Genomic DNA, 26,382 nt, shown 5'->3' on the forward strand with positions numbered 1-26,382 from the left:
AACCTATAGAACAGGCCGGCTTTAGAAGAAATTTTTCAACAGTGGATCACATACATTCGCTAGAGATGTTGATAGAAAAATACCAAGAGTTCAAAAGACCACTCTATATTGCCTTTATCGATTACCAAAAAGCGTTTGACTCTCTGTTCCATTCATCAATTTGGGATACGCTACTCTCTCAAGAAGTACCACTAGACTACATAAAAGTCATAAAAAATATCTATGATAACAGTACTAGCAGAGTCAAGCTAGAGACTACAGGACCACCCATACAAATAAGCAGAGGTGTACGGCAGGGAGACCCACTCTCGCCAACTATCTTCATAGCGGTGCTACAGGCCATCATTGGTAAACTAGTTTGGGAAAAAGTTGGCATAAATATAAAAGGACGTTACTTGAGTCATTTAAGATTTGCTGACGATATAGTCCTGCTCTCAGAAAATACAAACCAACTACAAGGAATGATTAACGCTCTACACGAAGAAAGTCGTAAAGTGGGCTTGGAAATCAACCTAACAAAAACTAACGTCATGACGAACCATACTGAAAGACCAATATACCTGGAAAACTCACCCCTAACATATGTAAACGCCTACATTTACCTGGGAAAGCAAATTTCATTTAGCCAAAAAAATAACGAACAAGAAGTAGAGAGAAGAATCAACATCACATGGAAAAAGTTCTGGAGCTTCAAAGAAATACTCAAAAGTAAAATGACTATACGAATGAAAACGAAAGTTATGAACACCTGCCTACTGCCCTCATTAACATACGCCTGCCAAACTTGGAAATTTACTAGAAAAGTAAAAAATAAAATTATATCCAGCCAAAGGAGTATGGAGAGGAGCATTCTGAAAATAAGGAAAATCCAAAAGATCCGCCACACTCATATAAGACAGAAAACTCAAGCCATTGACGCCCTCAACTACTCACAAAAGCTCAAATGGCGATGGGCGGGTCACGTAGCGAGGCTAAGCGATAATAGATGGACAAGAGAGACAACACAATGGACAGGCCCACTAGGACAAAGAAAGAGAGGAAGACCAAATGCACGCTGGGTAGACGACATCACAAAAGTGGCAGGCACTCATTGGTTACGAGCGGCAGAAAACAGAGAATACTGGTCTTCTCTGGAGGAGGCCTTTACCTTTCATGGAGAGGGTTCTTGCAAAAAAAAAACATTAAATTAAGTATTGTTATGAAATTGTAATACTTATAGTAAGCAAGAAATAAAAGGCTTTTTATTTTATTTTTTATTTTATTTTTATTTATTTATTTAACCCTCTTAGAGTAGATGTCATTGATAAAGTCTATTGTTTTCATAAGCAGTACTTCACATTCTGCAAGGGCTTTCCAAATGTGACAGTGTGAACTAGAATCAAATGCCTTTGTATAATCAACCAGTCTTTGATTTTCTAAGTATTTATCTATGGTTTGCTCCAAAACGTGTGTGTCTATAGTTGAAAAACTTTTTCTGAAGCTTGCCTGTGCTACGGGTTGGAACTAATCTATGAGACTGGAGATTCGATATTGTAATTGCATGCAGCGAACACTTTGTAGATGCGTTATTGTATACCAATTCGTCTAAAGTTAGCTATATCCCAAGGGTTTCCTTTTTTTAACAAAATCTCTATACCTATAAAATTCTCGTATCACATGTGTTCGTTCCCATACTCCTCCAAAAGGGCTCGACCGATACTTTTGAATTTTTTTGTACATATTCTGTAACCCCTAAGTGATAAGGGGTGTGCACCCCAAAAATTGTTTTTTTATTTTTTTATTTTGTGGCATTAAAAAATACATACAACCCTTAATTTTCACCCCTCTACGATCAACCCCTATTTTCATTTGTTAATTAAAACGTATGACCTGAACTCCGAGGTTTATATAGAGAAAAATTCACAGAGAAACCTAAAAACTTTTTATTGTGAAAAACTGAAAATTTTCTCGGGTAACAGCAATATGTTCGATGCTGGTATGTACTAAAAAGGTAGGCTAACTAAAATCACATTAAAGAGAAACAAAGTTCACGGGGGCAGCTAGTAATTATATAAGATTTTGCTTATTCTATTTGAGTAAATCTGTTCTGAAATCCAATTTGATTAAATGATCTCATTAGACTTTTGTTAGAAATGGTGTAAGTAACAATCTCCCGAGTATCATGGCCTCATTTGGAATAATAATGGGACCGCAGCTTTTCTAAAACGATAAAATACAATACGACTAACAAATGGTACTTACACTTACACGTGTAAGCATATATCATGATTAGTTTCGGGGATTTTGTAGCGAGAGGCGTCTCTTTGTTTTAATTAATGCATAATTAATTAGCTAATACATAGGATAATGTCTGTTTAATCATCTATTTCAAGGTAGAGAGTGATAGACATGTGACTTATCTCTGGGTCGGAATTAATTTTCAGTGATTGTATATAAAATTATATGTTGCTATACATTTTTAAATTTTCGATAATTAATTCACTCGTTCATATAAATTAACTCTAAACCATCGCAAATTCTCATTGTTATCAAACCAATCGGTTAATGATACCGTATACCTGCTATTGAGTTTCATCATCGGACGTCGAGGCAGAATACGAAATTCCACCTGTATCACCTCGACGTCCGTCGTTCCACAACTGAGTGTTTTTTTAAGGCAATTTATGCCGCGCACCACCACTATGTGGAACCAGCTGCCCACTGAAGTATTTCCCAACCAATACGACTCCGAAACAATTCTTAAAAGGCGGGCAACGCACTCGCGAGCCCTATGGCATGGGCGGCGGTATCACTTAACATCAGATGAGCCTCCTACCCGTTTGTCCCATGTTCTAAAAGAAAGAAAAAAATGTTTATATAATTTTTCTTTCAGTACAGTTTTCCTTGTGTTAGTGTTGAAATGTGTTATTATGTGTGTAGGATGGTATTGTGTATTTTGTTTTACCTTCACTTCAACTACGTAGGCGTGGCTTCCAGCTTCCGTGTGTTGCGGCTTGCTGCGGCTTGGTGAAGCTGGTTTTATTTAATGCGTGGGCTCGATTCTTAGCAACTAATATACGCAATTTCTTTGTGAAATTTTCAAAGGTTTTATCATTGTTAGACATTAAATAACATTCATATACCTAAGAAATATAATATTTTGGGGAATGCTTTTATAAGAACGTCTTTAGGCAAATGTTGGCTCATTTTCATCAGCCGAACGAATCTTTTGATTGCTATTTATGAATAGAAAATGAATTTTCATACTTTGCTTTCTTTTGTATGCCCGTCAACGGCATTGAATTTTATTTCTAAAAAAATATTTGTAGTTTAGTAGGTTTAATGAGGATTTTTTAACCTTTATATTTGAAGGTTACGGGTTACTTTAAGTTTAAACCCGGAATACCTGTTTCATCATTAAAGAAAAAAGCCTTAAATAGGCATTGAATATTTTCTTAGTCACACTAATGTAAAAATATATGAACAAGGCTCGAAGGACCTAATTATAAAAATATAAATATTATATAAATGCACATGGTATAGACAAGAAGTCCTGGGTTCGATTCCTGACGAAACCATAACTTTATGTTTGAAAACTTATATTACTTCTGAGAAAACATTAATATATAAAAATTATCTATGAAAAATGTAGAATTATGTATGAGAATTACGCAATCTTTGAGAAAAATACAAGGTTATATTGTACTTAAGAGTAGGTACTATAAATACAGTGAAAATCAGGTATAACGACATCGAAGAGACTACACATATTTGGTCGTAAAAACCGATAGTCGTAACGGCCGATGACGTTGTTATTAAGTAACCTAATACAATAGAATTCAGCCGGGACCTTTGATTTTGGTCACTATTTAGAACAACATACTGGTTGTATGTTGTTCTAAAATCTGAACGATTTCGTCGTAAACCGTTTTGACTGTATAGATTTATGATTCATACACATTACACTCACACATCGCGTATGCTACACAGGTAATTTTTACTTAAAAGGGTTTCCGAATCTTACGTGCATTGTAATGCATATCTACTTACAAAGAATAAAAACATTTTTATTTTTATTTATTACCTGACTCTACGATGAAATTGTCTTGTCTCTGATACATTGTTTTACATAATACTACATCTCTTGGTTTTTGGCTTCGGGTTTCTCTATCTGTTTCCGCATATTTTTTCCTCATAAGCAAATTCAGCCTTCTATGCCTGACATACACATGCAAGTTTAAGGGAGGTTTCCCTTAATGTGTAAAATTGCTGCTACCAGATTTATATAAATGAATATCAAAGAAAAAATATATTTATATTTTGTGCAGATATGTGACTTTGGATTGGCAAGAGTGGCGGACCCAGACCATGATCATACCGGTTTTCTTACGGAGTACGTGGCGACACGCTGGTATCGCGCCCCAGAGATTATGCTCAACTCAAAGGTAAGTTTTATTTATTGATTGGTCTAGTATTGATAGAATTAAACGTGTATTTATATTTATTATTATTTTCATATGTTTTTTTAAAAAGACGACATACCTCTCTCGCTTCATCCACTTTCATGACATTTATGCATGCTCGTCGGTTATGGGTAACAAAGGCTGAGTAAAATGTCTTTATTTATGTAAGTATTTCCGAACCAATTCGACTTAGGGTCCTTCAAGAAAAGAGCGTACAAATTCCTGAAAGGCCGGCAACGCACTCGCGAGCCCTCTGGCATTGAGAGTGTCCATGGGCGGCGGTATCACTTAACATCAGGTGAGCCTCCTGCCCGTTTGCCCCCTGTTCTATAAAAAAAAAAAAGTTTTGTACAATGAGGTTTACATTTACTGGGAACACTCCGCCAGTTGTTTTAATAGGCATTTATTTTATTTTACAAGGGTATACATTTATTACACATCGCTTCACGTGACATGGAGTGACAAATAAAAGGAAAAAAAAACAAATGCTTAGCTAGTATTTGCAGGAGTCAAGATGTAAGAGCACACATTTTCACTGCAGTGAGAACAAAATGCAATCACAATTATTATAACTTAATATAAAATATTTAACGAATAAAACAAAATTTAAGCCTAGAATTTTCCGTGAATTTGAAAGCGCATTTAGACCATTACTTTGCCTCTAGGAACCATTTAATTAAAAGCTTACGTAACAAAGAATTAACGTTAACCAGTTTTTCTTGGCAAAACGGAAATACACTCAACGGTCATACAAGTGGAAAACTCTCGTTCATCATTCGTGTTCAACTTTCATTCTTTTTGCAATAAACAAACTTTTCTACTGTATTGTGCTGACAAAAGTATGATTGAGTTCAAATAATAAAGGCAATTCGAACTGAATACTAGTAAAATTCATAATTTTTATGTATTTGTTTTTAAGAGCAGTGTCGGTCTAATTGCTGAACCAAGGCTCAGGTCGTATGTTCGAGTACAGTAAAAAGATAAAATATGCGTTGCTGGATTAAACCAATGTTGGCTATTTGTGCTATCAAAAAGGTCGTTCGAAAAACTTAAAATAAATCATTATTAAAAAAAAATCTAATTTAAGAATAGTTAAAACAGGCATTTATTCTTTATAAATCGATTTATTTTATAGAGAGAAAAATCGATTATTTAGTTATCGATTTTTTGCCCTCCAAGTTACATCCCTGGAAGGAAGAACACCTTACAAAGTAGAGAGCGGCATTTCCTAAACCCAAATATCGACAAATGGCGAAAATAAAATAGATTTGCAGTTTCTATAGAAAGCGAAACGATAACTAATCTTTATTTAATTTTCTCGTATTAGAGTAAACTTTAATGATAAGTTTTCAAATAATAATCTTTGCGTCCAATTCATTGTAGATAAAGATTGTCGTATTTGAAAAGTTGCAGCAAATACAGGTAACATTTTATTCTAAACAAAATCGACGATCTGAAGTTAGTCTTAAGAAATCCATTAAACATTCTCATCCCGTCATTCCTATTCAAAACAAAAGATTTCTTTTTATATTAAGAGTGCACGGAAATACACATTTTATTTTAAGTCATTAAAATCAGCGGGATATTGTATAAATAGAAAAGAAATATCTTTAGAATTGCCACAGAATAGAATTAAAATAATAATACGGTAAATATAGGAATAGATGTAACGAAGTTTTAATTAATAAAATAAATATGACACAGAAGAAATAGTTATCTTTGTATGTTTGTAAATGGTAAAAACATTCTGGACCGATTTCAATACCCTTAGATACAATCCCTAAGTGTCATAGGCTTTAGTATTAATAAAAATAAATGCCCATTCATATGCATACCTGTATCTGATATAGCTATAGTAATAGGCTTACCTGTCGACCATTTCATCGACCTCTGACATATAATGAGGCTCTATTTTAATTGAATTGCCGAGACGTGAAGCGTGTTATTGGTGCACGCGCTGCAATGGATCATGGACGGCTTTTTATAAATGAAAAATTCGTATAGCGTGAATGCTTTCCCGTATTTTCATGTTTTTAACCCGTTCTTTTGCTTCCGTCAGTTAACACAATTCTAACCTTCATTCACGTAAGTTGTTTAGTGCAGTTTCGTTTCATTTACAATTAAGTAATTTTTTTCGTCATATTTTTTATCTTTTTTCTATTTTACAAGGTATGAAAATGCAGTAGCGCTGTTAATATGTTGATTTTTTGGGTCTTTTCGGTTTCCTCACGATATTTTTCCTTCGCCGTCCGAGCGTGTGTCCTATATAATAGAAAGAAAAATTCAGTGATGCTCAGCTGTGATTCGAATGCACGGGCTCAGTGTTTAGAGGCGCACGCGCAAGTCACTATGCCAACACTGCTCCGTTTTTTATTACTAGCAGTGCCGAGAGGATATTTTTCTGTTTAAAAATGTTCCGATGTTTTTAAGAGTAGCAGAAATAAAAGAGCATACAAAACCGACTTACGTAACGTAATTATTTATGGTACATTTTAGTTTAATAATATATAGAAAAATAATAAGCTTGATATTATATAGAAAAGGCTTCGTAGGAAACCCTTGCTCTTTGACCTTGATACGCGATCGCGGTCGCTAAAACAAGAATACCCTTCTAAACATATAAGTCCTTTCTTACATTACGCCTCGTGTGCCTAGAATAATAATTTTTAAGTTGTGACATTACTTAAGTTCGGTGGCGGTACGATATTATTTAATAATAAAAATTTACAACAAACAATAATATTACCGTTGAGAAGGTATTGGGAGACTACTTTCAAACTAGGTAAGAACCTGTAATATGGATAACCAGGCTTCAACTCCACAGCAAAGTCATAGTGAGTGTTAACAAAAAGTATATACATATATGGGTAGGCAAACAAATTTAACGTTTTAAATAAGGAAAGAAAAAAAAAAAAACAGTCAAAACTTTGTTTGAAGCTGGGTGTCAACGTAATCGTTTAATACATGAGCTTATAACTAACATAAATAAAATTAGGGGTAGTGGCCATCTTTATCACATTGGCCCAAAGAAGACAGAACGACCTATTCTCAGACCTACCGAATATACACAAAAAAAATGAAAATCGGTTTAAAATGTAGACAATATTGAAATAGTAATCACAAACAAAAATTTAAGAATTCGTTATAAACAATTAAAAAACATAAATTGCAATTTAATAACATCAATATATTAACTTTGTTATGGAAGAGCTGGGAATCCTTACAAAGTTTTTTTTTTTACATAAACGGGTTCCCAAATCTAAAAGGATTTTACTATTACTATTTTATTATGTAATAAATATTTCAATTATTTAATTTATTATTATTTAATAACATTTCAATTCCTGTAATAAATATGTAGAAAATACCTGCCTCATTAAACTTCCTTTGAGGTAAATGGTATACATTTTTCAGCACACGTAAAAACGTCAAAGAATAATTTTTATTTAATACAGTAAAGCTGCTCGCTAATTGTATTCATTCAAATACTTGTTACGTTTTAAAGGTAGCTCTTGGACTTACAATTGTACTCATCTGTCTCTTTTGATCATAGCGTAAACAGATTTTGTCAGAAAGTGACGAAGATAATAAGGTGTTATTGTGTGTACCGTCATGGAATTAAACAATAGAGAATAATAATGTTCATATAAATTCCCTGAAATTACAGTCCTTATATTTATTTTAGTAAGTAACATTATTAATTTCTACAGGGCTACACCAAGTCAATAGATATATGGTCTGTGGGCTGTATTCTAGCTGAGATGCTGTCAAACCGACCCATCTTCCCGGGCAAGCATTACTTGGACCAGCTGAACCATATCCTGGGAGTGCTGGGCTCACCCGGGCAAGAGGATCTTGACTGTATCATTAACGAAAAGGTATGTTACACAAAAACAATGAAAATTATAAAATTAGTATATATGTCTCATGAAAGTGCAAGTTGCATGTATGGCAGCAAGTATATTTGAATAATAATAGTGTGCCTTCAAATGCAAATAATACTTCTTCTCCCAGAATTTGAATACTCGAACTCTATTGAAGTTGTCACGGTCTTATCTCGGTGAAATAATGATTGTTTCGCTATGAATGCGCCCTCTATATACACTATTTTTAATTTCTAATTGTACAATAAACAACACCTTCATATGTAAAAAAAACAGTGACGCTACAACCTTTTTCTTAGGTCTGGGCCTCAGGGCTCTGTGTCTGTTTCATGATCATTTGTAAATCTAATGGGCAAGTAGGTAATTAGTCTCCTGTGCCTGTTACACGCCGTCGACTTTTTGGGTCTAAAGCAAGCCGGTTTACTGCACGATTTTTACATTCGCCGTTCGAGCGAAATTAAAATGCGCAAATATAATAAAAGTTCATTGGTGTACAGCTGGGGATCGAATCTAGGACATCAGGGATGAGAGTCGTACGCTGTAGCCACTAGGCTACGGCTCCCTATAAAAACCAAACAACCTACCAAACAGGCACATAAATGTATCCGTCTCAAAATAATCGAAACATATTTATCATGAAATTGTATCAGTTTTATACTTTTAAATTCGCGAGTAGGTGCAGTCAGCAGTCTGCGTGACACACAATGTTTTCCATCATCATATGGTAAAGGCTAGTGCATGACGTCATGAACGCTGGTCCCAACGCTCAAGTCACTAGGCCAACACTGCTTCATCACAAATATCTTTATCGAAAGAAATATAAGGCGATGTCTAGGTGATTTATGTTCAATGTTCATGAAAAGAATGACCGAGCTCGAACAACAACGAACACAAAGACTGATGCTCTTTTTCACGGCTCCAAGGGAAATATATCTTTCATACATTTATAACGCGCTATAGGAATAAAAACTCATTTAATGCCAGCACATTTTCTTTTAAAAATATTTTTACGCTTCAATAGTATGATGTTTTCATACGTTTGACGAACAATACGTATCGAATAGTGAATAGAAAATATATTTTCACCCTCGACGCAAAAAGTGGGGTGTTATATGTTATATATGTATACTATATAGTTGGACGTGTCTGAGTGGTGTCGTATTTTAAAATTGATCGAATATGTTTTTGTTAGCTAACGTGGGACGTAGCTCTTAGACAAATGGATCAATAAAAATTCGATTTTTGTGTGAAAGCCAACGTGACTGTAATGGTTTTATGATAAGCGTTTGAAAATATTTTTTAGCTGCGACAGAAATCACACACGCATAATGAGTATTTTCTACAATTTAAATTTGACCCGAAATGTACCACACATGTCACTGAGCTGAGAAATCGGAAACACGAAAAAACGTACTCTCAATAGAATCGGATACTTCAAACTTTTAAATTGCTACACTAGTATATGCCGAGAAGTCACAAACACCTGAAACAGTTCTCACTGCATCAGGCGCCGAGGCCAATGTCTTACGTATCAGTTTATGGCAATCAATTATTATTATTATAAGCTAGTCCCCAAATTTCGTTAATATGATTGTTTTACTTAGTATTTTTTTAGTAGCTACATACCAACATATGGAACATTTTGATATGCTATCCCTTACTGTTTTTCCGAAAACTAAAAAATAACTCTCGTCTCAAAAACCTCAAAGTTCAAGGAATAAAACAAAATAACTCAAATTGGTCCAGCCGTCTTGAGTTTTAAGCTTAACAACATATTTAATATACTAATTTTTATTAGTATAGATATCATGCACTCAGCGAATATAACATCGCCCAGCTGGGACTCGCACGTGCGACATGGTTGAAAATCGCTGAACCAATAGCCTTATACAGTATCTTAATATATATATTTCTTGTGTGCGTGTGTATGTGACTGAACTCCTCCTAAACGACTGGACCGATTTTGATGAAATTTTTTGTGTGTGTTCAAGGGGATCTGGGAATGGCTTAGATTCACAAATCAGCCCGCCAGATGTTAAGGGTAGTCCACCCCTAATTTTTATTTTTTTATTTATAGATAAAATTTTATTTTTTATTTTTTTTATGTTACAGAATTAAAAAATACATACAACCCCTAATTTTCAACCCTCAACGATCAACCCCTATTTTTTTATTATAAATGATATACATGGCAAAACGACGTTTGCCGGATCGGCTAGTATTAATATACATATATATTAATAATAATAATTTCGTAGAAAATCAGAACTTATCTTTAAAGCAACATAAATCCGGTTTAAATGACTTGGCTCGTAAATGGTTCCATCATTGCCCAATCAGATAGCATTGAACAGAATCAATCAATATTTTCAATTTAGAACTGAGGTTAAACGATTTAGATTTCAGCTCCAATCAAACATATTCCGTATTAAACCGCATATCTAGAAACAAAATACTGATTCAACGTAAATTGATTTTTGTTCCATTAAACTCGTTTCGTGATTCGTATATCAAACGAAGCGGAATTAATATGGAGAGAGATTTGTATGGCAAATATATGGAAAAGTTGATTCTATAAGCTGTTGGGGGAAAACATCAAAGATCACCTGTATCATGGGTTTTATAAAGGTCTGAACAAAAATAATGTTTTTCCGCCCTCCAATTAGCAAGAACAGTTTCCTGCGCCTTCTTTCTTTAAGGCTCGGTGATCTGTGCAAACCCGAACCAATTATATCGTGGCCTGCGTAATATACGACTCAATTAGATAAATAATAAACATTATTTATTTGTTTATTTACACTTCGTTACCTTAAACAAACATATATGAAATAGGTTAAATAAGCTATTAGGATATTGGACACTGAGGGAGATCATGAAAACAAATTTCAGCAAAAAAATAAAGGGCAAAGTCTTTAACACTTGTATTCTACCCTGCCTTATCTATAGCTGCGAAATTTGGGCACTCTCTAACCTGCACAGGGACATGCTAGCACACTGCCAAAGAGTTATGGAAAGAAGCATGCCGAGAATAAGAAACACAGACATAAGAGCTAGAAGAGGTGTGACAGACATTCTTACTAAGATAGACCTTAAATGGAGATGGACGGGTCATATGCTACGGAGCCCCCATAAAAATGGAGCAAAATATTGACGGAATGGTACCCTAGAGACGGAAGACGAGGCCGACAACGCAAATGGGAGGACGAACTAAAATTAACAGTAGGCTATAACTGGAGAAGAGTCGCAGAAGATAGAGAACAGTGGAAAGCGATAGAGGAGGCCTTTGCCAAGAGGCACACCGTACACCGAGATATACTGTAGTGAATATGAAATATTATTATTAGAAAATTATATAAGTTTTTAGGCAACGGGCGGCCTTATCGCCAACAATGGATTTCTTTCAGGCAACCCTAGTATGGAACAATAAAAAAGAACACCTACGCTCAAGGTGTTCGTGAACTTCTCCGTGGGTTATGTACCATGGTACTTTTGCAATTGCTCGTAGGATCTTGTTCTGTTGTTGCTGGAGTATATTTATGGTGGTATCACATGCGCTGCCCCACAGTTGGAGGCCATATGTAAAAATGGGCTTTAGGATGGTTTTATATATAAGAAACCTAAATATGTAAAACTAAGGGTCTGTTTCACAATATACGGATAAGTTCTACATTAGTTCCAAATTAGCTGTTTATTACTTTTTGGTAGGATAAACAATATTGTTGCGTTTCACGACTGTCAGACAGCGCTATTCGTCACATAAAGTCCATCATAAGCTATGAGTCCGATGAAGTGTCAAATAGCCCAATTTATCTTCCAAATAATTTATGTGTTGCATAGCTATTTGATACTTTAGCCATACATTGTGAAACAGACCCTAGGTGTGTTTAAAGACGAGATTGACATTTAAAAAAAGTGCGTGCGTACAAAGTAAACATGTCAGAAGTGAAACTTCTTTGGCAAACTAATTTTTAAGTATTGTTCATATTTATACAAATCTAAAACTTTAGATTTCCGAGACTTATGCAACACATGAATTATTTGGAAGATAAATTGTGCTATTTGTCACTTCATTGACTCATAACTTATGATGGACTTTATGTGACGAATAGCGCTTTCGACAGTCTCGAAACGCAACAATAGTGGTTATCCCACCAATAGGTAATAAATAGCTAATTTGGAACTTATGTAGAACTTATCCGTACATTGTGAAACAGACCCTTAGTGTTTTTTTTTACAACCGTAGAATAATATTTTTGAAAAGATTTTTATCTTGTACGCCAAAGAAGATTACGCCAAAGAACTTCTAACGCGTGTACATAAGTACACACACGTTTTTTTACATTCAGGAGTTTCATTCTTCTTCCTTCATATCACTCTGACGGTCTGTTGTGCTCAACAAATGTAATAGCAGTTTGAGGGGTAAACTTTTGTTTCTGCTTCCTTTTGCAGTCAGCCAACCGTTTGATATCTGTGTGGAAAGTTTTAACGAGTTTTTTTAGTGTTTCGAGTTAGTTTACGAAATAGGAAAACAATGAGCATGTTAAATTAATTTGGAAATACAACATTTAATTTAGATAACTCGACGCATATGAGTGAGATTCCATTGATTATTATACTATACATTTTGTGAACTCATTTGGTAAACAATTTATTTTTTAGAGCAGTGTTAGCGTACTGTTATCGTCGTGGGTTCGGCAAACAGTAGGTCGATCACCTTCTTTAAAAAAAATCCTATATATAGGGTTGTAGCACCACTAGATTTTTTTTAACTATACAATTATGATTAGCTAACTTGAGGAATCATGTACCTAGTACCTACCTATTTAAAATATATAATTTATTAAAAAAATATATAATGAACAATAAACATGGCTTTACTTGTTTCTACGAAAATAACTTGTTATGCCATGGCGTTGCACTTATACATAATACACATATAAATAGGATTTACTTTAGAAAAGTCAAATATTGTAAAATTCAATGCTTTTGTAAGCTTATATATTACTACCTACGGTCCTTGGTTTTATCCAGGCATATCATAAAAGCAGGCGTGGTATTTGACCGTTATGACTATGATATATTCTAAAATATTTCTTGTAATAAAGTGATGTCGAAGGAAATTTTGTTCTAATTAAAATAATTGTAATAACTGACGTATTTCCGAACCAATTCGACTTAGGGTCCTTCAAGAAAAGAGCGTACCAATTCTTAAAAGGCCGGCAACGCACTCGCGAATGTTGTGTGTGTCGCGAGAATGTCAATGGGCGGCGGTATCACTTAACATCAGGTGAGCCTCCTGCCCGTTTGCCCCCTGTTCTATAAAAAAAAAGAGCTTCGATAATATACGTGACTGTTTTGCTGTAGTACCTACTGATAATGAATAACTTTTGTTTAAGGCTCGAGGTTACCTGGAGTCCCTGCCGTACAAACCACGTGTACCTTGGACACAACTGTTCCCGAACGCGGAGCCGCGTGCGCTAGACCTGCTGGACAAAATGCTCACCTTTAACCCCCACAAGCGCATCACTGTGGAAGATGCGCTCGCGCACCCATACCTCGAACAGTACTATGACCCACACGATGAGGTTAGTATTAGAATTTATTGATAATAATCCTAATAATTTGGTTCGTACGATGGGCGTCACAGCTTCCTTGATTGAGTAGGAGATATTACGTAAGTAAAAGTATTTATTTATTTAAAAAATATATATATATATATATATGTAATCTTACAGGTATACAGTACATAATATTAAAAAAAACACGGAAAACACCTTCTGGTAAGGTGGAAATTGTCAACATCTTCAAAATTTGTGTTTTAATTACCTAAACCCCGAAACATTGGGAAATTACGCAGATAATAATTTATGTACGTACGAGGCACATGGAAAAATTGTTAATATCTTGTCGCATACGGCGGATGGATTCGTAGAGAAATTAACGACGGCAAATAGGGGCTATTTATCCGCCCATTAAGTATAGCGTGCAAAAATAATAAGTCTTAGTTTTAATTTAATATTGTCTTTACGCGAGTTTTACATTTAAATATACAAATATAAATGCTAGAGATTCTGACCACTTACTGTTAAGCACTCGAATCGTTAAGCGTTGTAATTAATGTAATAAGTTCTTGTTTATATACATTAAAGAAGTTCTATTTTAATAATATTTTTAATACAACTTCATTTGTTTTTAATTAATTAATAAAAAATTAATTGCGCACAGAATTCAACTGCTCCATTCTGCAGCTATATGTTTTCAATTCAATTTAAATGAATGTTGGGCGGTATTCAATGGATGAGCGAAAGGTTGTCTATAGAAAAATAGGCGCAATTACCTGTATTTAATTTGCTTATGAAAATGAAATGAAATAAAAAAGTAAAACTCCTGTCCTAACTATCGAATAGTAAATTTATTCGTACCTACAGTTGCGAATTCAATAAGTTTTTGTACCGCGTAATTCCGTTCGTGATAGAATTGTACTAAACTAGAATATAGTATTCGACGCCGTCATTATTATATGTATCGGCATGCCAGAGTGTTCCAGTTATAATTATTATACATATTTTAAAATTATGTATTAAAAAAATATATATTCTGTAAAATCTTTAATTGACAAGTGTTACCAATACGAAAATTTAATGTAATTTGATAACACGACACTTCGGCCATCTCTTCCGCGCTTTTTAAGGGATTTTCGAATCGAACAAATAGAAAAGTGATTACTTTCCTGAATGTGACAAGCAATCAAAAGTTCAAGTCACGTAAAGTTGTTTAAGGAGGTCGTTAAATATTTATAAAGGTTTGACAACACAAGAGCGTATTGACTACATATTTCCAAATACGAATTCCGACAATTTCGATAAAAGGTAGATAATAAAAATATTTGTTGTAGATTTCTCACGATCTTTAAGTAAAGGCACATATTACATACTTAGCCTACATATTTTTTTTTTTTATAAGTGGCGATTTATTTCTTAATATCGATACACCTGCGATGTTCCAACTTATTTAACCCGTCTGAAAAATACCTCTTCTGGAGGTCCAAATCCGGAGAATACGGTGGATGGAGCAGCGGTTCGTAGCCTAATTCTACCTAAATGTGGAAACTGATAACTGGCCTTCATCATATTAATTATATAATATTGAACCTTTTTTAGCTGTAAGTTTCTCTAAAATTGTAAAATAAAATAAAATTTGGCCGTGGTGACGGCCTAGGTGTGAGCCGGTGCGTTATCCAGATGGTAGAGCACTATGATCGTTTCGCCCTTCTGCAGGTAGACGATGTAGATCACATCTTTTAAGTCCCAAAGGCCATCACCTATCCGGCCGACGGAATAGTCTTCGCCTTCGGAGCACGTTCCCCAGGTGAAGTCCACTGTTTCGACTGTTCCTTGGTCTCTGGTGTATACCAATGTATCCACGGTCACGAGACGAGTCAGAAACTTCTTCGGATTGCGCTTAAACGTCGTCAAACGCTGTTCCGAAGTGGTCTCACGATTGTGCTTGTTGTCCGGAGTGAGCAGACGCGGCACCCATCGCGCCGTCAGCTATCACATGCCCGATACTTCATGCAGGATATGACCTACGCGGTGTTTTGAAATGCCTACTTTCTCATGCACCTTCAATCCAGAGATCGTGGATTTATGCGAGACGTGCGACCGTGTTGAAACTCGTTACACCAATTTTTGACGGGCGCTATTAAAGAAGAGTCACCGTACACTGCATCTTATCGCTCTTTGATTTCGCTGCGCGATTTCCCTTCCAAAAACAACATTCGAAACACCGAACGATATTGCTCTTTTTCCATTTTTCTGAAATCCGCGGACACGCTCGCTTCCACATGCGGTCAAAACAAAACTACGAGTTTATATACGATAAAAATGTCGTCATTCATCTTTATTATTTTCAGTTAAAATGGCCGATTGCGGTAACTTTTGCTTTTGAATTTAAATGTTATTAATTCTACAATTGATTGAAAACTGTTCTTTATTACCCTCTTTATTATTTAGTATTATTCACTAATGAATCTAAACATAATACTAGCGGCAAATTATTAAATATTTTAGAAATAAATATAGCATGTTACACGATGATGATGTTGCTTGCATTCTAATGGTGAAACAATTTTTGAAATGAATCTACTAGTAGAATTCGTTACAAATATGTACGTTTTCTCATAATATTATTATCAACTAGATGACCCGGTGAATATTTATGTCAAAACTTGATACACAATTTTTAAAAGAGACCAAAGAGATCGGCCATACTACAGCTATAAAACACAAATTTTGGAAGGCGTCTGTAATGACAATAAAGTGTAATTTTTTATTTCTTAAAAGGCATAGGGCAGCAAATTTTTCTCAGCTGAAAATTCAATTGTTTTTTTACTTATTATTTAAGATTTCCATCTGAACTTTCACAAATATTTCAAGATCAGAATTATCCAAATCGGTTCAGCCATTCAAGAGCGAGACAAATTAACAGTAATTAATTTTTATATATGTAACTATAGATATTGATATATCCATAGTTTTATAAAGTCAACATTGCTTGTACCCTGAAGTAAGAAGTAATAACATTACTTTGTATAATAAATTTGTGAAATGCGACCGTCTACTTCAGCCTTGTAGCGACCTTTTTGCCCTAAAGCTACGAGATGAAACGCCACAAATGTAAAACGCAAAGCTCGGCTCACATACGATCACATGCCCTATAACTTTACCCGTCACTTTGTATCTTTTTTAATGACACGATTAAAAAGTCGCCTCCCATTTTTAGGAAGATGTTTAAATTCGCCTCGTTCTTAGCCCACAAAGTGAAGAAAGAAATCTAGAAACATCTCTTTAAATGTTCATTCTTCTTTTTCTTGTTCTTGAAAATAAAATCATTGGCGCTACAACCTCTTTAGGTCTGGGCCTCAGACTTCTGAATCTGTTTCATGATCATTTTTCAATCTAATCGGCAAGTAGATGAGCCTCCTGTGCCTGACACACGCCGTCGACTTTTTGGGTCTAAGACATGTCGGTTTCCTCACGATGTTTTCCTTCGCCGTTTGAGCGAAGGTTAAATGCGCACATAGAAAGAAAGTCCATTGGTGCACAGCCGGAGATCAAACGACCTCAGGTATGAGAGTCGCACGCTGAAGCCACTAGGCCAACACTGCTCATCTTTTATTATTCTCACCTATGAAAAAATTATAATTTTATTTACTATACTTTTGTATAGAATTCTCAAATCGTGAACTAATTCTACAAATTTCATTGGATTTGGACAGGTACGCACATAGTGGACGTACTAATAAATCAATTAGTTCTGTCTACTATGTTCCCACACCCAATCGATAAATACTACTTGCTACTATCTCTCGTCTCGCTTGGTGCCTAGAACAAATAACCTTCATTTTATAAATAATATGAATAATATATTCCCAAGAACAGCATAATGCAAGGTCAAAATAGCATAACATTAAATGCAGTAACATTTAGTGTTAAGCCAATCGATCTCTGTCAGATAATAAAGTACATATTAAGATAAAATATTAAACATGAAACATGTGATCAGGATTCAAATCTATAAAGATTAGCGCCATTCATGTATACTGTAATTACTACGTGTGATTCCGACGGATATTAAAACGTCTCCTCTTTCCGATGACTACGAGTTCGCGTTTACAGATTTTCTACTTGGTTATTTCCTTGTTTGATTTTGTAGTATGTATATAAAATAGCTTGAGTAATAATAATAATACTTATTGGCCGTGAGACTATTCAGTCAAGCTATATAATCAATCGTTATTAAATAATATATTCTAACCTGGATTTTCTTTCTGACACGGGCAGGTCGTTTTATTTAAAGTAAATTTGTGACCGCTACCGTTAATTTCCTAATGGCTTGCGGCTAAGTTAGACCAGACCGTACTCTCCGAAGATAATCTTGCAATTGCTATAATCGCCTTTGGTTCAGACGACGGAGTAAGAATGCAGAACGATAGCGGGGAAACGGGTGATTTTCAAATAGAATCGTGAAAAGCTTCTACAAAAGGTTTGCCGCGACATTCGTGTCGACAAAATTTAAAATATTCGCGTTTTAGTGAGACAACCGTAACGAAAAGAACGCCTTGCAATATATACAAAATGTTTTTATGTATATATATAAATACGGAATATATAATATTTATGGTTAAAATGTCGCAGAAAACCAACGCTAGCTCTTCTTTAAAGCATTCAAAAAACCTCATTCTCAAATAAAATCGTCGTATTACACCGTATTGATGTAGGTTATATGTTAGACCTTTTCGTTGGTATTCGTATAAAGGTGGGAACTGACCAACGTTACGAGGTGTAATGTAACATGTAATGTAATGTTACACACCGAACATTCGTGCAGTCAGTACGTCGTGTTACGGGGAAACACGACGTAACACGACGTACTGACTGCACGAATGCTCGCTGTGTAACATTACATTACATGTTACATTACACCTCGTAACGTTGGTCAGTTCCCACCTTAAGAGGTGACCCGTTACGCATGACGTAACGATTGCCAAGGGTCGCCACACGCCTTTATTAATCCACGTTTCAGACGTACCTGGAAATAAGAATGTTACCTGTTTTTAACGGCCTTTTTTGTAGTGAAAACTTTTTCCCAACCCTAAGTTCGTACAATAGCTTCGAGTCTTTTGAACTAGATCACTTAAATATAACAACGTTTTAAGAACCAATCCTGAACACTTAATAACAAAGGCTAGAAGGCTGTTATGACCTCAGGTGTCTTTCTTAGAAATTTCGGCACCTCAATAGGTAAGTTTTGTAAGCTGATTATAAAAACAATTACACTTAAATATGTTTTTGATGTCTAAATATGAAAGTATTTCTTTGTTATATAGAATGGCTGTTGCGCTAGAAAGAGATAATGTATTTAACTAAACAAAATAACTCATTTTTTTCGTTATAGAGAGTTTACACTGTATTTGGTAAATAAAGTACTAATTCTCTCTTGCGGTTTTGGAAGCTAAAAGTTAATAAACGTCACTTAAGCCGAATTTAACAAGACACTCTAGTCATAAAAATAAATAAAAATCCAAAATAAAATATTTAACTCGATAAACACGGCACACATACTCAAAACTATTTCTCACTGTTTTTGATATGAGAATGTAAAACAAAAGACGGAACGATTGTTAAAGTCGTTTGATTGTGATTCAAACCTAATAGACCAGGGTGGATAATTTTTGAAACCAAAAAAAAATAATACTAGGATGAAAAACATTGGAAAAGGAGGAGAATATTATAAAATTAAAGGAAAAATATTTTACGAGCGATCTGAGGTCGGGAATGGGAAGGGGGTGAGTTTTTAAGGGTAAAAAACGGTTTATCTCGATTTCCGGCAAAACTAAAAGTGGAAAAAAATGTAAAAATGTCAAATGGCAAAGTTGTAGACAGTAAAAAGATCTAAAACTTTTGTATTTACACTTTTTTCACATAACCTCAAAATTTATGTGAAAATTTCAAAATGTATTTTTATTTATTTTTTTTTTTTTTTAAGGGTAGATGTACCCTGGTGTATAAAGAAAAAATGTCCGCTCAAAAAAACAATCTTAAACTTTTGCTTGTACTGGTAATTCTTTACGACCGTTTTGCAAACAAACAACTTAAGTATGAATTCCACACCTACGTTTACTGACATAATCGTTTCATTTAATTTGCCAACTATTCAATATTTTACACAATACGTCTCCCTGTCACGTAAACAATATGATAAACCCCATTACACGCGTCATGCATGTTAATTAATTAGTCGGACTATGTATATTCATAATATCATAATTCAATTTACTAGAGTCTCTCGAAGGTAATATTCTTACAGGGTATTATTTCATTACTATTATGAATTCTTATATTGTTACATTGCAGTAGTGGTTTCTCAACCTTTAGCGTTCGACATTAGAATGATGTATCAATAGTATTCATTTCTAGTTCTATGTGCCCATTTAAAACTCGCTTGGACAGCAAAGACATCATTCCTTAGACCAGTGTTACCCAACCTTTTTTGTGCCATGCCCCAACTTAGCCATTCTAAAATTCTTATGTATCATACATAATTTAATATCTATAATTGAATTGCTCATTTAATAGACGTAAATGATAGGTTTTTGTACTTGGAAATTGTTAACGAAACACAGTAAGTAGATTTTAAAACATATAATGAAAAATAATAAATTTTGCAATAGGGGGGCTTTTAGCTATCAAATTGCCCTCCTTTGGGCGCGGGCCCCACGTTGGGTAACACTGCCTTAGACTCAAAAATCGGCGTATCGCTGAAACCGCCGTAATTGGCTGAAGACGCTGATCACCAATTATGAAAGAAATATCAAGGAATCCGAAGCCAATCCAGGGTTTTTTTCTTCTTTTTTTCTCGATGTACTCCCCTGGCTTTGTGTCCAGGGACTTTTCTCCATCTCTTATATTTTCACTAAAAGATACATAAATTAAAATCATACTTATCCGTGTTACGGCGTCTCGCGGGAAACACCCCGGCTACATCGGTAATATTTACAATATTCATGGGCAAGCCGGAACGCAAATTCTTGCGAGACCCGTTCTTTCATTTTTGTTTACTCCTTTAGATATTTAATAATTTTCCCACTATCTAAAATACATCATAATTATGGTACACATAAATGTTACAAAAATTAAAAATGCAATATTCTTACATTGAAAGAAAACATTGGAGGAAGCCGTCGATGTGCCATCAAACCGCATCTCGTCAGTGTGGTGTAAGGTTGCGTCTGGGAGATTTAAAAAATTAAATTAATATTATGTGGCAAAAGTCAAAGTATCTTTAAAGTTTATATAGTCCAGTTTCAGGCTGAAATAGTAAGGGTAGGGTTTTGTTTTTAAGGGAGCGTTCAAGTATTATGTCACGCAATTTTTGGAGATTATTGACCCCCCCTCCCCCGTGTAACGTGCCGTTACGTTTTTCTGTACCCAATTGTAAAACGTTTCGTGACCACCCAGTGACTCTATAGCTAAAAGTTACCATTATGTGCTATAAAGTACTGGAAAGTCGAAAATAATATTAACAATTACGCGTAATTCTATCCCCGCCCCGCACCGTAACGTTTTACAAAAGGGGGAAAAAACCCCCCCCCCAATTTGTTACGTAATACTTGAACTTGTAAGTTCATCGAATAAGTTATTTTTAATTTTTGAAGATTAAATTGTTTAATTAATTGTTTAATTTTTAGAAGATTAAATTGTTTAATTTTTATCAATCTCCTTGAATATAGTAAGAGACTTGGAGAAAACTATATTAAAACAGATCTCCCAAGCGGGCTGACCCAACGACACGATCTACTGCGTCTCTTCGTATAATTATTTCAACCACACCGAGTTTCACTACTAAAATATTGTGTAATTAAATGCTAGAGCAAATAACTCTACTTGGATGCACATTAAACTAGTCAGAGGATTTTATTTTAAACGAATTTTGTAGTACAACGGAGCTTAGGCTTCACGCAATTGCAATGCCTGTGTACAAATAATATTTAATTATTTATATTTAATGGCCCCAGAGACCAAGTGTTTTTTATATTAAGTTCTTCTCGCGTCGAAAATAAAAAATTGTGTTCATACAGATACAATTTTAGGTTTATTATACTGCGTGTTTATACTATAATGGTAGATAAGGTCGATTTCAGTAAATGAAATTTAATTGTCTGACGTAGCCTGCATACTTGTTATCGAGTAAATTAATACGCGTGAAGTGAATTCTGGTAATTATTTAAATTTTTGATGAATTTTTTAAAACAATAATGGTGCGCTTACACGAGGGCAATAATTGCTCGGCGACACGAATGGACCGATCTGGAGCAATTAATGGAGCAATTTCAATAAATTCAATAAATTTCAATAAATTATTTCGGCGATATTGCTTCTAATTGCTCCAGATATTTCATATCGCTCAATGTCGCAGATACGAATTGACGAATATCCAATGGACTTGGAAATTCTTAGCAATTTTTGTATATGTCTCATTCGCACTTGTTTGTTTTGCGGCTTGCCGTCTTGCTTCCGCGGGGACAGCGAGAGGTCTAAATAATAATAATATCTAATTACTTGATTCAAAAGTAATTCAAAGTATGTTCGTGACATTCTAGTAAAGTTTTTGAATAATATATTATCTAATTCTTGAAAAAAAAACAATTAAATTATAAAGAATTAAAGAAAAATTAAAAAAATAATAAATTAAAAATTTAATTAATTAAATTTTTTTTCTTTAATTGTTTAATTTTATTTTCACAATTTTATTTTTATTTCAAAATTTTGAAAATTGCGGCCTCTTTGCCAAAAACGATCGCACCCAGATTTGACGCACCAGACGCCTTTTCCTTTTCTTTCTTTTTTGTTTTTGATTAATAATAAAAAAAGCGCTACAAGCCGCCGCAGCAAGAAGAATATATAATAATATGTCGTCCATAGCGAGCGAATACTGAAATGCTCGTGTAGGACAGTATTGCCTAGTTGATGAAGTTGCGCCATATCGCTCAATATTGTATTGCGCAGTATTGATGCTTGTTGCCGTTGCCGTAAATTGCTTGATGTAGTCGTGACGTCATAATTGACGAGTATTGACTGGAATTGAGCAATTTTAGTTGCCCGTGTAAGCGCACCTTAAGAATTAGTCGGCAATAAAGTCAAGATTTTGTTACTTTTCATAATTAAATAAAGTTCCAAATTTAAAAAACCAAATAGTGTTACCGCCTCTTGTTAAAATCCTTTATATAGTATTTCCTTGAGAAAAATAAAAGTTCATCTATAAATATACCACTAATACGATGATACGTACTTTATGAGAAAAGTTCCGCTGTACTGATGTTCTACAAATACGACTTATTTCAATATAAATATCTTCCAGTACAATATTTTACGCCTCCCACGAGAAATTTCTATTTGATTTGCAATATTTCGCTGGGGAGCCACACAATATGTGTAACGTGAAAAATGTACTTTCGATTTTGTTGTTGATTTAAATATGTGAAACGGAATATAGGTATCCAAAATTCTTCTAAAATGTTTCAGGATATATTCCGGAGAATACCGCATATTTTTTTTGGTTTATTTTAGGCGTATTTTACTCTCAAACCAAATTATTAGCCCGTTTTTCGAGCAAAAGAAAACATATTTACAGATATAAATACTGGAAGGCCTACCAGAGTTTATCTAGAATTAATTAAAAAAAAATGCTTGCAATAAATTACGATAAATATATATTTACGATGAGATTTGTATTGTATTATTTTACTTTACAAAATAAAGTTTAATAACGGTAACTTACAAATTGTTAAATGGAGGACGACGTTTAATTGCTTAAGATAATTTTTTAATAACTAAGTGTTAGTTTTGTGCCAGTAAAACAGTTGATTGCAACATATTTCATATAATATTTTGTTCGCAGCCCGTAGCAGAAGAACCTTTCCGGTTCACAATGGAGCTGGACGATCTACCCAAGGAAACCCTGAAGAGCCTCATCTTCGAAGAGACTCTGCTTTTCTATCAAATTCAGAACTCGTAAACTGACAATGGTAACAATTGCTAAACGTTTTTATCGTTTTATTGCAATGACGGGCATCAGCTGCAATCCACAGATATCATATCTAATCAATCCACGATTACCAGAATCGAATAATTCTCGGATTTAACGTCACGTGTTTTAATAATGAATTCTTTATTTTTATTGCGTGGTGCTGACAGCTAAGGCGAGTCTAAAATAGCTCTTTCAATATTATTAATTTGATTGGTAACATTTAATTACAAATTAGAACCAATTGTGAATAAATTGGTTGAATTTTAATACAAAAATATTGCTGGCTTCTCATGCCTATAATTGAAATTTTACTTGAAAATGTTAGTGTCATTATTAAGGTTAAACGAATTGTTTTGTCTTCTGGAATGACTTGGAAATTGTTCTGTTTAATGTAGGTATTATAGTAGACGTATCTAGATAGGATTTTTCTGAAATTTATCAAAGTTAATACCTAGTCGTACTTTAGAGGTTCGAGTGACGACGAAGTATTTTTCAGTATTACATCATAACATATTGAGACTAACTTTATCGAAGGTTTTAAATCGATATGAGAGGTTATTACATGAATGCACTGTTTTGGTCTTCGTTAAAAAACTTGTGTTATATTGTCTTCCCGCCTCTCGTTTGCGCACAATATGAATTTTAGAATAACATTCATATCAATTTTAATGTACTTCATTTCTTTGTTACGTGCGTAGGTTACAAGTTTTTCAACGAATGCTTATTGTGATGGATTGTGATTCGTCAACACGTACGGGAACATTGTAATTTCTAAAAATGGATTTAAGACATCTATGAACTTCGCGTTGGGTCTCGAAAAAATATTACTCCGCATAGAAGAGATTACTAAAATACTCAAAAACGCCAATACATGATAATGCGGATATTACATAATATCCGTATCGGTTGACGAATCACATGGTTTCTTATATTGTTACTCTACTCTACCAGATGTGAATTATCGAAGTTTTGGATATCGATAGTGAATATTTACTAAGAAAGTTGTTGAAAAAGGGAGCATTAGTCTTGATAGTTTGATATTGTGAAACGTTTAACTTTTGTCTTATGCCCACTCATGGGATTTAATGTTGTGATTCCGATTACGATGTTTATTAGCTTCTTGTCAACGTTAGTCTGCGAACATTATATATTCAGGAATTTAGTCCGCTAGTTTGGAAAATGTCAGGTAGCGCCATCCATGTTTGCTGTCAATGTCAAACATGGATCAACTTCACCTAACACGATCTTACGACTACCATACTAACAACATTGTCTTTGAATTTTCGTAATCGCATTTCCGAATCCCGAATCGTCAAGTATTGGTGTAGTCTTGCTTTTAAAGGTCGAAGTAAGGCTATGAAACTATTGTCGCGCTATCTGTACTAAATATTAATAAGAAATATTTATTCAGTATTTTCATGTGATGCAGACAACGTTGTAAATTCGCATTGTTTGTGATTTAAACCATTTTACTCTATACGTTACTAAATGTGTACTTTTTAACACCAATTAGCGACACAATTTTATAGTTTAAAATTGTGCTGTTAATTAGTTTAAGCTTCTCGACTTGTAGATCCCGTACCCCGATTTTGACGACAAATTTTTGGCACGATAGAAGTCGGATTTCAAAATGGCTGTCATTTCTTGTTCATTGACAGCTGAAGTTTCACTTGTTAAATATTTGTATCGTAATTTAAATTATTTTTCGAAATAAAAGTTCTAGGCTAATTAGTGTACATAAGAATTTTTTCCTTCATAGTCACTTGCGCTACGTGAATAATTACTAACAGTATGAGATGACTACAGATATCACGTATGTATTGTTAAAATATGAGTGTTGCCATATTTTCTTAAGTCATTATGTACAAATTGGATATTGTAAGATCATTTGTTATCTGTCAACAGTTGAATTGAATATTACGAAAATAAAATTAAAACAAGATTTGGTGTTTTTATTTTGTACCCGAACTATAAGTGAATGTTTGGTAGAGCTATAAAATAATTCAGTAACATATTACGGGTAATTTTCAATACAAATGGTGCTATTATTTAGCTCTGAACACAACTCGAATGATGTAACGAGCGGTAATATGTTAGTGTTTTGTTAGGTGTTCGAGAAATAATGTGGAACACACAAACGCTATTGTAAGTATATGGTTGGAGCAAATTCCTGATTTAGAATACTATTAAATTGAGTATTTGTAAGGATAGAAGTATAGTAAATTGCTCTACTATTTTAGATTAGCCTTTTACGGCTTCTAAGCCGATTGGTTTGTGTTCTAGAAACTAAACCTCAAAATTGAATCTCTATAATTCGAAGAACGATCTGGAAACCTGCCATTGAAGAGAAATCGTCCTTGTGATACATCATCTGGCATAGGGTAGGAAACTACATCTATATAAATAGTTTGTTCTGAAACAGCAGTCTGTCAAGTGTGGAGTGGTGTAGTAGTCTGTGTATACCACGT

General features: G+C 34.3%; 1 protein-coding gene across 1 annotated transcript in view; it reads left to right on the forward strand.

The window, feature by feature from the left end:
* LOC125054854 (mitogen-activated protein kinase 1) overlaps positions 1-25,856 on the forward strand; it is a 65,567-nt gene extending 39,711 nt beyond the window's left edge. Inside the window, exons 5-8 of the mRNA XM_047656986.1 lie at positions 4,308-4,424; positions 8,153-8,320; positions 13,723-13,911; positions 23,786-25,856. Coding sequence (XP_047512942.1) covers positions 4,308-4,424; positions 8,153-8,320; positions 13,723-13,911; positions 23,786-23,902 — 591 coding nt within the window. The 3' untranslated portion in view covers positions 23,903-25,856. The remainder of the gene's footprint in view (positions 1-4,307; positions 4,425-8,152; positions 8,321-13,722; positions 13,912-23,785) is intronic.
* Positions 25,857-26,382: the final 526 nt, after the last annotated feature.

This window comes from Pieris napi, chromosome 12, assembly GCF_905475465.1.
Source record: "Pieris napi chromosome 12, ilPieNapi1.2, whole genome shotgun sequence".
Taxonomy (NCBI): Eukaryota; Metazoa; Arthropoda; class Insecta; order Lepidoptera; family Pieridae; genus Pieris; species Pieris napi.